Below are 15,435 nucleotides of genomic sequence, written 5' to 3'. Positions count from 1 at the left end.
TGTATGTGTGTATGTGTGCATTTATGTGCGTATGTTTGTATATGTATGTATATATGTGTATGTTTTTGTGCAAGTGTGTTTATGTATATGCATATGTATGCTTATATATGTGTGCCTGTATGTTTATACATGTATATACACTCTGTGTATGTTTTTGTGTGTGTGTATGTGTGTGTGTGTGTGTGTGTGTGTGTATGCCTGGAGTCAGATTCCCAGGAGCTGCAGTACGGGTGGTTTTGTGAATCCTAGGATACTTTCCTGACCTGCACTTGAGTGGCAGCAAAGCCAACTTTCTTCTCCAAAGCTGCTGGGCCCCTACCAATGAATGGACTTACTTCTGAGGTTCGCACCAGCAGCTATGGTGTATACATCAGTATACCAACTTCCCCGTCTGCCTTCCCTCCCGCCCCCCCACTCCTAGTACCTGTTGCCGGGAGAGAAGGATGTGTGCCAGGTGCTTGCCAACCTCTGCCGACCGATGGAGACACACCCCCCAGGGGTTGTCGATGACATTGGCGACACTGAGGAGGGAGGCCGGCCAGGTTAGAGCAGCCACGATACCTGAGGAGATGGGAGTCCGCAGATGAAGCAGAGGGGCCTTGCTAGGATAGTATGGCTGAAAGATGCTCTAATAAATGTGGGCGGGGTCTACATAGCCAGGAATCCTAGTGACAGACTCTAACTAGCAAACTGGGAGACTTGAAACAACATTTCTGATGTACTAACTACATCTCTTGTCCAAACACACGCCATTATGAGATTCCAAAGACAGCCCCATCCATTGTTCCAGTATTCTAGATCCATCACCCTGCCCAACTCAAGTGACTTGTTTATTTAGGGCAAAGAGACAGTAGGCGAGGGGCTTGAGCTAGCCTTGGGTATGAGACCACATATGCTGCTTCTCTTCCTCTGGTATGGGCCAGCTCGGTGTCTTTGAGAGACACATAGACAGAGCCAAGCCTGAGCCACTGGACAGTCAACTGACCCACAGATCCATGAATAGGCCCGGTTGAGATGAGCCGACTCCAGCCTTGTCTCTCCTGAGCTAATAGTGTAAGGGTTACTCTACCATGAGTTTGGGGGAGACGTCATGTAGCAGCCGCCAACGGATACACTAAATGATTGGTTGTTGCCTCGTCTCTTGGCACAAAAGTCACAAACTTTTCACAGACGAAGCTGAGGCAGAAGAATTGCAAGTTTAAGGTCTACCTAGGCTACAGAGTGGGTTCAAGGTCAGCCTGGGCAAATGAATGGAACCCTGCCTTAAGATAAAAAAAAAAAAAAACCCGCAAAAGTAGGGGAAGGATATGATCGAAATTTTAAATTTAAAAATTGTTTTCTATAATAATAAAAACATCCTAGTTTAAGATCTAGAATGATGCAACCATTTGTCTTGTCTTCAAATGTACTAAAACTTTGACTTTTTTTTCTTTTGCCACCCAGAATAAAAAAACAACAAAAAAGCAAGCACAGTGCTGGAGATGAGCTAACAGTCCCAGGAATGCTCACTTGGCATGCATGTGACCCTAGGTTTGTCTGCACTCTTTGTCTCTAGCACAGAGCCAGGCTCCCTTGGATTACAAACATCCAAGGATTTGATGCCAACCCTGGTTAGTCAGTATGGAATGCTTACCAGAGAGCACGGTGTACTTGAGAGCCTCCTGGGCCACCATGTTAGCGAGGCCACTGAGGATGGTCTCCAGGGCATTGCCCAACTCCATCAGGTACTTGGCCTCCCAGGCCAGGCAGTACTGCTCCTGGCTTCGGGCTAGGGCCATCCACGGGGCATTAAATGTGCCTGAAGATAACACGGGTAGGCGTTGGCAGCATCCTCTACTGGCTGTGGCAGAGGGTACCCAAGTCACAGAACAGGTGAATAGAGGATAGCAATAGAGGATTACTGCATGGATGGGTGTGTGTGTGTGTGTGTGTATATGTATGTATGTATGTATGTATGTATGTATGTATGTATGTATGTGTGTATGTATGCATGTATGTGTGGATGGATGGATAGATGGATGGATGGGTGTGTGGACGGGTGGGTGGGTGAGTAGATGGATGGACGGATGGGTGGATGGATGGATGGGTGGGTGGATGGGTGGATAGATGGATAGATGGTTTTGTGGATGGATGGCTGTGTGGATGGATAAATGGATGGGTATATGTGTATCTGGATAGATGGGTGAGTAGATGGATGAATGGATAGGTGGATGGATAGTTGGATGGATGGATGGTTGGGTGGATGAATTGATGGATGGATAGATGGGTAAATTTTTATCTGGATAATGGGTAGTTGGGTGCACAGGAAGATGGATAGAAGATGACTTTATCACATCTCTTGGTCTACTCCCTGTCTGTGAAATCGTCCTCCTAACTAACTAGCCCAGGGTCCAACCAACAGAGGCAAACCCGGTTCCCATCTCCACCCTGATCCTCACGATATCTGCCAGACCCGAGCCAGCCAGTGATGGCAATGGTGATGTGTAGCTGCCTGCCTTCCGTCAGAGGCAAGAACATGAACTCCTCGATGGCCCCGACTCGCTTCTTCATCTTGTATCCTAAGGACATAGACACAGGAAAGTGTGTGCTCTGCTTCTGGACAAAAGCATTCATCTGTGGACTGTAAGATGGATACTGCTGTTGTCCCTGATTAGAGGACAGGAAGACACTGCCCAAGGCCATTAGAGCCACAGGGTCTAGAGCCAGGGTCTGAACTGAGGTTCTGAATCATTGTCCTTCTTGCATTTCCTGCTGGGCCCTAACTCTTACTATCAGCTGATACCAACTGTGATCCTTGGCAGCATTGCACATGCCTGCGTGCAACTGGGGGCCACGTGCACGGGCGAGGCTGGAGAGCCACAGCAAGGACACAAGGAAACCTCATGCTTCTGAGGGACAGTGCCTGGGTGCTTCCTGGGTGATAGCAACAGACTTGGCTGGACTCTTTCGCCACACAGCAAATACTCATGGGAAAAATTAGTTTTCCAAACATTGTCCTGACCCTGGCTGTGATGATTACAAGTCCAGCAACTTCTGAGCTTTGCTGCAAGTCTGGCTTGGCTGGGACTCAGAAGGGGCAAAGCCACATTTCCTTATCCCCCCTCCCCCGCAAGAAGCCATCTGGGGCAACCTTTTGGCTGAATCAGGTTGGACAAAAATCTTTTCCAAGGCCCCGAACCTTTAAGTCTTACCTGTCAGGCCAGCTCCAGCCGCACCAAACAGTGAGGTCATGACAGCAATGCCAGCCACCGAGCCCAGTGCGGCTGCCCCAGCACTGCCTATGATTGTAGCGGCTCCTGCAGCAACAAGGGGGGCAGCTAGTCCCCCAGTCACACCTGCAGGGTAAGAAGTCAGTCAGGGTATGGCTTAATGGGTTCTTTTCCCCTCGTGCTGCCTTTAATGGAGTTTCCAGCTATACCTTTAAATTCAAGGATGACCTTGAACTCATGACCCTTTTGCCTCTGTCTCCTAAGCACTGGGATTACAGGTGTGTACCACCATGCACGGGCAGCTCCCATCAGTGTTAGTGAGCATATTTACTACTGGCCTGGGTGCCTGTCATATGCTGGGGCTACCTCCCCACAGAGACACAGACCAGGAGCTGTCCCCTGCGGCAGGGCCTCACCAATCACTGTCCCGCCTCCAACTGTGGCCAGGCCTATCAGTAGATAGCGTTTCCACTTCCTCCGTTTTTCTTTTCTCTTCCGAGATGCCTCTGCAGTCCTGGAGAGAAGAGGCAGGTCTATGGCTAGGTATGACCCAGGGCCCCTTAAATCCTCCCAACCCCTAAATCGGAGATCAATGGCAGGTAGGTTCCGGGCCCATCAGTGCTTGGGGGAAATCTCAATGAATGGAGCACGCTACTTACCCAGCAGATCCATCCTAATGGGTGCAATTTAAATAATGAAAAGACAATAATAATAATAATAATAATAATAATAATAATAATAATAATAGCAAAGCAGTAGCAACAATAGCAAAAAAGGCAAAGAACAGCTTTCACAGATGGACCCAGAAATGAATACAGAATGTACCCTCATCTTGCCAACAGATTCCACTTCCCCTGGGTGTTTGGAAATCTGTTTCCTCCAGAGCAATTATGTGTTCAATGGGCTAGAGAAACATCTGTATGGGAGATAGGGGCCTTGTGGCAACAGTGAGTTGGTCCAGACTGAGAACATGGACACTGTAAATCCAGTGCAAGGTAAGAGGATTATCTGCAGGGAGAATGGTTGGGGTTTTTATAATTTATAGTTTTAGTTCTTTGAAAGAGGGTCTCGGGGCCCAGGCAGGCCTTTAATTCCCTATGTATCTGAGGATAACCTTGAACTTAGGACCCTCCTGCCTCTATTTTTCAAGTGCTGGATTTACAGGCCTGGACCACCCTGCCCAGTTTGTGTGGTTCAGATATGGAGCCCAGGGCTTTGAGGACGCTCGGTGAGCACACCACGGACCGAGCAGCCATCACCAGCCCCTTTGAGAATGGCCGTCTCAATGCTTGAGTCGAGATGCTCAGCTTTCCCGATGGAACTTTAGCCCTTGGCTGCTTTAAGGTGATCAGAGACAAGGAGAGAGGTGGAGGGTGGGTGGAGAAGCCATTACGAGAGAACTCTGAACTGAAGCTGGAATTTGGACAACTGAACGGGGCACGATCATAAATGACGAGAAACGGTTAATATTTAGTGAGCGCTTCCTCTACACCAACCTCCACACTGCACACTTCCCATACTTAGTCAAGAAGCAGTTTACTGCGCTCCCACAGCCCGGATGCGTTAAGAGATAATGGTTGTATAACCCGGCATGGTAGTGTGCACCTTTAATCCCAGTACTCTGAGAGGCAGAGGTAGGCAGATCTCTGAGTTTGAGCCTAGTCTACAAATCGAGTTCCAGGAGAGCCAGGGTGGTTACACAGAGAAAAGCTTATCCTTGAGCCCCAAAAGAGATAAGAGTAGTTATTCCAGAGGGGCTGTGTGTATGTGTGTGCGCGTAGATTTGAGAACAGCATATGGGGTCAGCTGTCTTCTGTTACTACGTAGGTCCTAGTGATAGAACTTGGGGTCATCAGCCTTGGCAGCAAGCACCCTTACTTGCTGCACCACCTCAGTAGCCCAGCAACAACTTGCTTTGTGAAGATGAAGCTTTATCCTCTTTAGCCAACACATGTACCGCAAATGGACAATGCACTGCCCCCCCCCCCCACTCCGGCCCGGAGTCTCACATCTGTGGGTTGAAGGTCCCCACCTCCATCCATGTTCAACCAAAATGCCCGTATCCTTCCTCCTGAGGGGAACCGAGAAGTGGATTTGCCTCTCTCACCAGCACCAGCTCACCTCCCCGGTGAGACCCCTGTGTGAAAGCAGCATTTCTGAGCTGCCTCCCTGCAGATACCCAGAAACCCATGGTAAGAATTGTTGCTGGTCACTGAACCCGGTGCTGGTTTTCCTGATAGATGGGATAACCATTAGGAGGAAGGAGAGAGGCGACTGACTGGGAGTGAGGGGGTCTGGTGTCAGTGTCCAAACTGTCGCCCCTCAGTATTGATTCTAGGTGTCCCACAGGGCACCGGAACCACAGCGGCTCCTGTCCCTTACATCTGCATACATTTGCATATAATTTCTCATATCTCATATTTAGATTTCATATCTCTCATACGATATAGCAATGCCAGGTAAAATGACAAGAGAAATAAAGTACGTTCGGTACAGAATTTATTTTTAAAAATTATTATTTTAATCTGGGTATGATAGAGATGATCTGAATCCCTAATCCTGAGAGTGTGGAGGCAGCGGGCAAATCAGAGGCTCCGTCTTGTACAGCCATGGAGACACACACACACACACACACACACACACACACACGCACACACACACACGTCAAAAGTATATATAAAAATCAATACAAAAAATCTGTCATGGTTGGTGGACTTGTGGGCACAGAACGGTCACAGCGGAAGACGGTGCCCTCCCGCTGGGCAGCTGTCCTCTGTGAAGCGCGGCGTGGGGGTGGGGGCATGGCACTGCCGTTTCTAAGACCTTTAAAAGGAGGCTGGCAGGTCTCCTTTGCTTTAACCTGAGACTGCCGTCCTTCCAGACAGGCAGCGGGCGATCCATCAGCTTAGAGCCCCACCCCGCACCAGGACGACATGGACAAGATCCACAACCGGTCTTCAGTGGATGCACAAAGCGAGAAATAGCCCTTGGTGCTGCACGGAGCCACTCATGGAGTCTGTGACTCAGTAGAGATTACAGTCTGAACCTTTTCATGTAAGCACCCTGGGGCTAGGGGTGTGTGTGTGTGTGTGTGTGTGTGTGTGTGTGTGTGTGTGTGTGTGTGTGTTTGTGTTTGGAGGCCTATATGTGATGTTTCTTGATGTTATTCTGTGTCTCATTGTTGTGACTTCTTCCTACACAGAGGCTATACTCTGTCCCTTAACGGCTTTGACCTTTCATTAATGACCATTCCATCAGTTCAAGCAGGAGGCTGGCTTCTCAACAGAAGGCCCTAGTGAAGCATTCTCATGGCTGACCACACACAGTGGGGCGTGGGGCTCATAGTCAGTGGCACAACTTCACATGACAGACATAGCCTGGGAAGCAGCTGGAAGCTGAGGGAAGAGGCACAGGGGCCCAGCACTGCTCATCCATTTCTGGATCTCCATCCTCTGCAGTTTGCCCTGGGCCTGGGTGGTATTCAGGGCACGTTTCATTTTTGGGTTGTGAGTACGTATGTGTTCAGGAGCACGTGCCCACTGAATGAACGTGTGGAGGCCAGGGATCAGCATCAGGTATATCTTACAATTGCTCTTCACCTTGTTTTGGGAGTCAGGGTCTCTCTGAGTGAGCTGCACTAGCTGCCTGGCGACACCCGGTCCCCACCCTGAGCACTCTAGGCTCTTGTCACCGCATCTGGATTTTTCACATGGGTACTGGGGAGCCTCAGATCTTTATGTTTGCACAGCAAACACTTCCTTTACCCATCGAGACAGCTCCCCAGCCCAGAACCCAGGGAACTATCCACTACTTTGTTTCACTTTGGAAAAACAGTGGATACCGGCTAAAAGAAGACAGGCAGGTGGGGTACAGGCCAGTCACCTCCCAGTAAGAAAGTTCCGGAACAAGAGAACTAATGGGAAGTGGCAGAAAATGTGAGCTCAAGGCCAGGCTGCTCTACATGACAAGTGTCACGACGTGGCACTGACAGCTTCTAGGTTTCTCCCACAGTGACGTCTGGATACTAATGGCCAGCAGGCTTAGCTCAGTTTGATGTAGCAGAATGACTACAACATCCATAGGGTTCCCCAGGCCTGTGTGGCTCAAATGCATGAAGGTAGCTCATCAGAGCAGTTCTGCAGAGACCACACACACACACACACACACACACACACACACACACACACGGCACTCTGACCCCTAGCAGTTTCTTCCAACGTTATCATTTAAATGTTAGCAAACATTTTTTTGACTGGAGAAGGTGGGATTTCTCTTTCTTTTAAGAAAGCTGTGTGTGTGTGTGTGTGTGTGTGTGTGTGTTTGCCTGTATGTGGTCTATCACATTATGCAGTACCAGTGAAGGCCAGAAGAGGGCAGCAGAGCTCACGGAACTGGAGTTAAGCTGGTTGGGAGCCACAGACCTGAGTACTGGGAACTGACTCAGCAGCCAGTGCTCTTACCCCCTGAGCCATCTCTCCACCCCTCCCTTTGTTTCTTTTAAAAGGAAAATCAGTGTTATTTTCCTGTTTCAAGTTTTCTTACATTTTCACTGCATGTCCATATGCATATATGCCCATTAATGTGTGTCCATATGTATGTCTGTTTATGTAAGTGGAGTCCAGAGGATAACTTGTGAGAATCAGGTCTCCTCTCCACCTGGGTCCCAGGGATCAAACTCAGGGTGTTGGGCACAAGCGCCTCTACATGTTGAACCATCTTGCCAATCCCCAAGGAAATGTTTTCCTTAAAAGTTACTTAGCAGAGATCCTCTGTCTGACATTCCTGGGCATGGCCTCTTGATTTCTGCACGTGGACCCATCTTAATAACTGCTTTCCCTGTAAGCAGCCTTTTCCTCTCCTTATCTTTGCTGATAATCGCAGCATTTAATCCTTGCAATCATTTCAGTAGTCTGGTTGAATTTCAACACGGAGAGCCGGAGAGGAGACAACTACTCTGAGTCACAGCGAGGGTGCTTCCTTCCTTTTCCATGGATGTTGAAATTCTGGGAACTCCAAATCTAAACGATGGCCTTATTCCTGCCATGGACTTTGCCATCTGATTAGACTTGATGGCAGCCCATACCTCCAGACAGTTAGTCGCTGGCCACAGTCACTTTATAGGATAGGAGGCGTGAACTTGAGATGGCGTTTCCACATCAGCTGAGGTCAGACCCCCAGGCTGGCTTCAAATAGAGCTCAAGAAGAGAAAGATACCAACACTGTCACAGTGTGGAGCCACCAGTCCAAGGGACTGGAAGGCATCTGCTCGCCCGTGGGAGCGTGTTCTCTGTGGCCCTCTCCCCTCCATCCGTTTCTGGTGGAACTCAAGGCCCCGGCACATGCTAGGCAAGCGCTCTACCGCCATACTTGCTGGCCAGCAGCCTAGCTCCAGCTTCAGTGAGAGATCCCGTCTCAAGGAAATAAGGTGGGTGGTAATGGAGGAGGACCCCCAGTGTCCATGTCTGTCCTCGTGTGACTAACAGGCAAATAGATGTGCTCCCTACCCCCAGCCCATCCTGAGAGTTTTTCCTAGTTAAAGCCGGAGGGAGAGAATCTGGGGCTTCAAACTGGGGCCTTGAGAAAATAAAAAGAAGTTAGGTGATGGCGGCTCATGCCTTTAATCCCAGCACCTGGGAGGCAAGTGGGTTTCTGGATTTCAGGCCCCAGCCTGGTCCTCATAGTAAGGACAGCCAGAGCTACGCAGTGAAACCCTGTCTTGAACTCACCCCCAAAAAATGGGGAAAGAAAAAAAAATACAGGCTCAGGATGGACATGGTGAGTGAATTAGAAAGCCATGAACAGCTAAGTGACCAGGGCCAGCTGACTTCCCACAGGGATGGTATGGGAGTCAGATGGGGCAGCCCCCTGCCCCCTGGTATCAGGAAGCACTTGGCAGGAGTCAGACAATGACCACGTTCCTGTAGGAGTTATGAAATTCAGCCTTGTCTCAGCTGAGGGTCACCGAAGCCTGCTGCATAGCAGGCACTGTCCCAAGCTTTTGATGTGAGGCAATTAATCTAATCCTCCTACAGCCCTCTGATGTGGAACTACCACTAACCCCCCTCGGGAGCTCAAGGAGCAGAGGCACAGAGAGGTGAGGTGAGCAGTCTGGGGTGGCATTCAGGTGAGGGCCAAACACACTGGGTGACATGTCACATTCTAAATCCCACCCACAAGGAAGCATCACAGATAGATCTGGTAAAAAGCCTCAGCATTAAAAAGGATTTCTATACAGGGATAACGAACTGGTCCTCATGCCCAGAGAAGGCAAGGAACCCTGTCCGAGGCCACAGCAGGATCAACGGAGAGCCCGGCCTGCAGAGTGTAGTTTTAAATATGATGGCGTGATTGTAACCCTACTGCTAACAAACCAACGTGAGCTGCACACACCCCCTCACTGTCAGCTTCCTTTTGCCCCCATGGGAAGCCTAGGCAAAAGGTCTTTATTGTTATCCCTATTCCACAGGTGAGGAAACTGAGGCCCAGAGAACATCAGTGACTTTCTCAAGGTCGTAAAGCTGGGGAAGTTTGGAGCTGGGCTGTGTTGGAACTTCTGGTCTGAACAGACCCCTCTGGATCCCACACCCCTGTCTGATAACAGGATCCTCAGACACCGACTGGGAAGTCTCTCCATCTCAAGGCCTCTGAGGCTGACACATTTTCAACATAGTTGAAGAACTAGGTGACAGTCCTTGTGATTAAGGCCATTGGTCCAGGTCTACCTGTTTGCTGCCTGGCACCGTTCTGAGCACCAACATAAATATTTTCAGATTATTTCTCTTGTGTGTGTACATTTGAAGGTTAGGGGTTGACAACAAGTATCTTCCTCAATAACTCTCCATTTGGGTTTTTGAGATAGGCTCTCACTAAACCTGGGGCTCAGTGACTAGCACCAGGGATGGTCTGTCTCCATCTTCCCACACTCCCATTAGGTTATTTCAACAAACTGCCAGAGTGTGTGGTGGTGCATGCCTTTCATCCCAGCAATCAGGAGACAGAGGCAGGTGGATCTCTGTGAGTTTGAGGCCAGCCTGGTCTACAGAGCAAGTTCCAGAACAGCCAGGACTACATAAAGAAACCCTGATTTAAAACAAAACCGGCAAACCCAAAAAACCAAAACCCAAACCTATCTTTGTCTCCCATCTTTTTGCCTGTAAATTCTGGAAGGAGCCGGCTCTGCCTCTGAACTGTGTTTCAGATTCCTGTCTCTCACTGCTAGAACTGGGCTTCTCAGAGATGGCTATGGGAGATGAAGAGAAACTCATGCTGGGTAGATGTGCTTAGGGCCTGATACTCAGTACCTGGTGCCTGTTGCAGCAGCTCAGGTTCAAGATGGGGCCGGAATTGATTTATTTTATTTTTTAAATGTATTTTTAAATATGTATTTATTACATATAAGTACACTGTAGCTATCTTCAGACACACCAGAAGAAGGCATCAGATCTCATTACAGATGGTTGTGAGCCACCATGTGGTTGCTGGGAATTGAACTCAGGACCTCTGGAAGAGCAGTCAGTGCTCTTAACTGCTGAATCTGTCCAGCCCTGGAGTTGATTTATGATACTGGGATTAGATGACACCCAGAGCTGGACTCTGGCTGGGTCACAAAGATGATTTTCTTTTCCAAGTTCTTAATGTGTATATGGGTGTCAGCAGTAGGGTACGTGATATGTGTATGTATGTGTGTGTGTGTATGTGTGTGCATGTAGGTCAGAGGACAAGTTCTGTTTGGCATTTTTCAAACATCATCCACTATTTATTTTTAGTTTTGAGGCAGGGTCTCTCAGCGGCCTGAAAACTCACCAATCTGGTCAGGCTGTCTAAGCAGCAAGTCCCAGGGATCCACCCATCTCTGCCTCCTGAGTGCTGGGATTACAACTCCTGACTGAGCTATCTCCCCATATCCTTCAGAACCCTGACCATGCATGGCATGGGGGTTTATGAGGGAAGGGGCGGGCTCATATCCATCAAACCCTTGCCTTGTGCCAGCCTGGACTGAGTATTTTCTGTTGGGATCATTTTTTTTCTCTCATGACCCTGGGAGTGGGGGAACTATCTTTGTAGCCATTTCATATTCAGGGATGCTATAGTTAGAGAAAGTGGCATAAAAGCTTGAGATGGAGCAGTTTTCAGGACCACTGTCTGGTGGGGGACCACTGGATGGTGGTCACACATTCAGAACTGTTAACAAGCATCTCTTTTTGCAACCATAGCCAAGCCCAGAGAGGATGGCAAGTGACTTGCTAAGTCACACAATAAGTCAGGGCTACTGGGACTCTTTGTCTAAGGCTCTTTCTACCTCACTGCATGAATTCTACATGGGAAGGGGGCCTGAGATGGGAAAAGATCCCTCAGGCAGAATTCAGGCTTCTGCCAGGGGCCACAGGGCTGTCTTACTCAGACTCCTCCTCTTTGGCATCCTTCAGGCTCTCCAAGAATACCTCTTCCAGAATATCAAGTTCCTCCATGGGCACCTGGAGCAGGGAGGTCACATGACAAACGAGAACTCTGGCCCGGGCATCATAGTGTCCTTCAAAGGAAACAGAATGCCCAAGAATCAGTTCAGGTTTTCAGTAAGGGATAACCAGCAGGAGGTGCAAACAACAAACCCTAAACCTGGAAGCAAACAGCCCCCAGGAAGCCAACCTCAGGTGACTCTTGGCAGCTCCCACTGCCCAAGGATTGTCCCCTGACACAGCACACCAGGTCACATATCCCTGTGTGCCCATAACCCTCCAAGTAGACCATTCCTACTTCCTATCCTATCCTCTTTTTGGTTTGTTTGTTTGTTTTTGTCCAGATAGCGTTTCTCTGCTTAGCTCTGAGTGTCCTGGGATTCTCTCTAGAGAGCATGCTGATCTCAAATTGGGAGATCTGCCTGCCTCTGCCTGAGCCCTGGGATTAAAGGTGTGGACCACCATGATCCAGCTTCATCCTCTGATTCTTAGATAACAAATATCAGTGCCCCAGAGCAGGGCTTCAGAATGCTAAGCGCTATTCATTTGTCTTTGTTGCTGCAATAAACTGCCAGGCACAATCTTTTAAAAACACAATTAATTGTGTGTGTTTATGTGTGTGCTCACATGTACTTATGCAGTCATGTGTCTGCAGGCCACAGGTCAACAGGTTTTCCCCATCCATTTCTGGCTTATCTTTTGACACAGGGTCTCTCGAAGAATCTAAACCTTTCCAATTTGGCTAGTCGGATGACTGGGTTCCAGCTCCAGTTTCTGCCTCCCCAGTGCTGGGATTACAAGTACCCCACTAGCTTTTATGCGAATTTGGGGTTGGGGTAGGGGTGGGGGGTTGGGGTGAGGGGACTGACCTCAAGTCCTCAGTTTTATATGGGAAGCACTTTAGAGGCTACACCATCTCCCAGGTACCAGGTTCTCAAACACACCTGCTCCTGTCCGCATAGATGGGTTTGATATGTAGCCCAGGCTGGCCTTGAATGCACTAAGTAGTCCAAGTCACATGCCAGCCTTGAATTTCTAATTCTACTTCATTTACTGAAAAACCTAATTCCTTCCAGGTCCTTGGCCACATGACTCCAACCCTCCCCTCTCTCTTTTAAAGATTTATTTGATATATACATCTCATTACAGATGGATGTGAGCCACCATGTGGTTGCTGGAATTTGAACTCAGGACCTCTGGAAGAGCAGTCAGTGCTCTTAACCACTGAGCCGTCTCTCCAGCTCCAACCTCTGCTTCCTACTGGGTCTCCTTTCTCCCTCTTCCAGGGACCTTGGGATTCTACCATGCCATCCAGATGGTCTAGAACCACCTTCCCATCTCAAGGTGCTTCACCTGGACACAGTCTAAACTCTTCCTGTCCCATAGGCAGCAACATCAGGCATCCCACAGAACCGAGGGACAATCCCTCTGAGGTGCCCAGATCCTATCAGGCTTCGAACCTTTATTTTCTCCCAAGATAAGGCTTGGTCAGCACCTTATGTCTGGACCCTCTCCAGTTTACATCCTGTGCTGGGGCCTGTGGTCCTGCATACAGCCTCTTTCTTGTCATTCCTCTGAGTGACTGGCTTGCCTGTGTCAGACTAGATGACAAGCTGACTCATCCAAATGTCCTACCCCAGTACCTGCCTTTAGTCAGGTGCAGCATAAGAGCTTAACATCCGATTTGGGGTTTTTTTTTTTTTTTTTTTTTTTTTTTTTTTTGTTTGTTTGCTTGCTTTTTGGCAGGGAAATTTACAGGACTTGGCCATTCATTCACCTGCTCTACAATCTCATGGACCTGTGGAGGCACAAGTCGTCAGAAACACAGGTCTCTGTTCCTGCTGCCCATGTTTGAGGAACATGGCAGGGTTGAAGATTCCTGGCTGGGGACATAGTTTAGTGGCAGAGATGCCCTGACATACACTGGGATCCATCCTTAGCAACACACACACACATGAACAAACCCATGCATGCATGCACACACACAACTCGGTTCCTGCCTTGGCTGGGGGGAGGGGGAGGGGTCCTCAGAGCTGGCAGACACATGTATTATGATAGCAGCTGCCTACGTGCCCAGAGACAGACAAGCATGTGTCCTGCCGTGGGGGTCACTGGGTTAACGCAGACAAAAGGCACTCCTTTTTCTTTGAAGGGAAGCTTGTGACTCTCAAGTGATAATGGGGCTTTGCCGCAGTGATTAATGGGTGACGATTGTAATTAGCTGGTAATAATACTTCAAGGTCAAGGCTGCAGTGATTCAGGCTGCTACGTGCATGGGTGATTAATTTTCAGGGGTAATACCAGGCACAAGGCTCCTTCCTGTAGCCTTTGGGAAGGGTCATTTCGAAGACTGTGGGTGCTGGGCCACTGGACTGGGAGCAGAGCTTCTGTTTGAGGTGGAAAGGTGAGTCCTGGGCTATCTCAGACATTTTGGAGCAGGTTTTCCCGCCAGCTTACCAGGTGGCCAATATACTCATAAGAGGCCTAGCCAGCCATGCACTTTGAGACTCAGGCCAAGATCCTAGGCATTGGTCTAGGGCAGTGGTTGTCAGCCTCCGGGGACCAAATGGCCCTTTCACAGACGTTGTCAAAGACCATTGGAAAACACAGATATTTACACTACGACTCATAACAGTGGCAAAATTACAGTTATAAAGTAGCAACAAAATAATTTTATGGCTGGGGGGTCACCACAGCGTGAGGAACTGTGTTAAAGGGTCACAGCAGTAGGAAGGCTGGGAACCACTACCCTGGAGTCTTCTGATTCTCCCAGCCCAACACACAGGCCATCAGCTAAGACCAGAGCTGCTTCTCCTAAGGGCACTGGTTAGCTTGGTTGCAGCGCTTTGATCTGCCTCCTCTGTTGCTGCCACCTGACAGGGTATGGCCACTGTGCTCTGACTTCCAGTCATCCTGCTGGTCCCTCCTCTTTCATTCTGGCCCCATGCACTCTGTTGGCCCCATTAGCCAGAAAGATCCGTTAGAACCTTCCGTAAGATAATTTCCCAGCTCAGCTTACAGCTCCAACAGCTCCCGATGTCTTTAGAAGAAACCCCACACATCTGGCCAAGGCCTGCCGTGGCATCTCCATTCCTAGGCCCCGCCTGACATCCCCTCTTTGCATCTTTTATTACCTGTCTCTGCTACAGGCTAAATGCATGATGAGCTCAGGATCTTCACACGTGCATGCTTGCTGTTCGGAAAGCCCCTTTGCTAGTGTGCTGCTGGGCTGGCCCGTGTCCACCCGTCAAGTTTCAGCATAAACTTAAAATACCAACTCTTTGGAGAGGCCGTTGGCTCTTCACTGAGAGCTGACCAGCCTCAGTCATTCTGTTTCCCAAAAGTCAGAGCTCTCAGCCGGCTCCTGGCTGTTTCTCCATACCTGTGCTTAGTAGGTGCACTCACCGACAGACCACATTCCTCCTGGCCTACTAGGTTTTCTGCTGTGTCCAGAGCCCCACATGGTACAAAAGATCTTTGCCATCTCTCTGTGAGATAGCTGTTTTCGGGAATTCAGTCTTTCCTTCCCAGGAGACATGGTGGGGGAAAAGAGTGGGGAGGAGAGGATAACTTGCTAAGCTTCTCCCCCCAACCCCTTATTATGAGCCGAGCTCTGACAATGCTTAGAACATTATCTCTGAGGTTCATGCTTAGCTCAGTCCTCAGAGGTCACCTCCTTGGGGAAGCGCTTGCAGAGGCCACACCACGGTGTCCATCCTCTTGTGAGCAACAATTCCTACCGATCACCATCAGATGGGTGTACTGGGGCT

General features: G+C 49.2%; 1 protein-coding gene across 4 annotated transcripts in view; it reads right to left on the bottom strand.

The window, feature by feature from the left end:
- The window catches only part of TMCO4 (transmembrane and coiled-coil domains 4), a 78,076-nt gene that overhangs the window by 31,222 nt on the left and 31,419 nt on the right, over window positions 1–15,435 (bottom strand). For all 4 annotated transcript variants that reach the window (XM_080921993.1, XM_080921995.1, XM_080921996.1 and 1 more), the window contains 6 exons: window positions 11,607–11,739; window positions 3,626–3,723; window positions 3,192–3,335; window positions 2,439–2,558; window positions 1,634–1,798; window positions 425–561 (listed from right to left, as the gene is read on the bottom strand). In XM_080921993.1, the coding sequence (XP_080778119.1) occupies window positions 425–561; window positions 1,634–1,798; window positions 2,439–2,558; window positions 3,192–3,335; window positions 3,626–3,723; window positions 11,607–11,739 (797 nt within the window). The remainder of the gene's footprint in view (window positions 1–424; window positions 562–1,633; window positions 1,799–2,438; window positions 2,559–3,191; window positions 3,336–3,625; window positions 3,724–11,606; window positions 11,740–15,435) is intronic.

The sequence above is a fragment of the Micromys minutus genome (genome assembly GCF_963924665.1).
Source record: "Micromys minutus genome assembly, chromosome: 9".
NCBI classification, from domain to species: Eukaryota; Metazoa; Chordata; class Mammalia; order Rodentia; family Muridae; genus Micromys; species Micromys minutus.
This window is presented reverse-complemented; position numbering and strand designations above follow the sequence as displayed.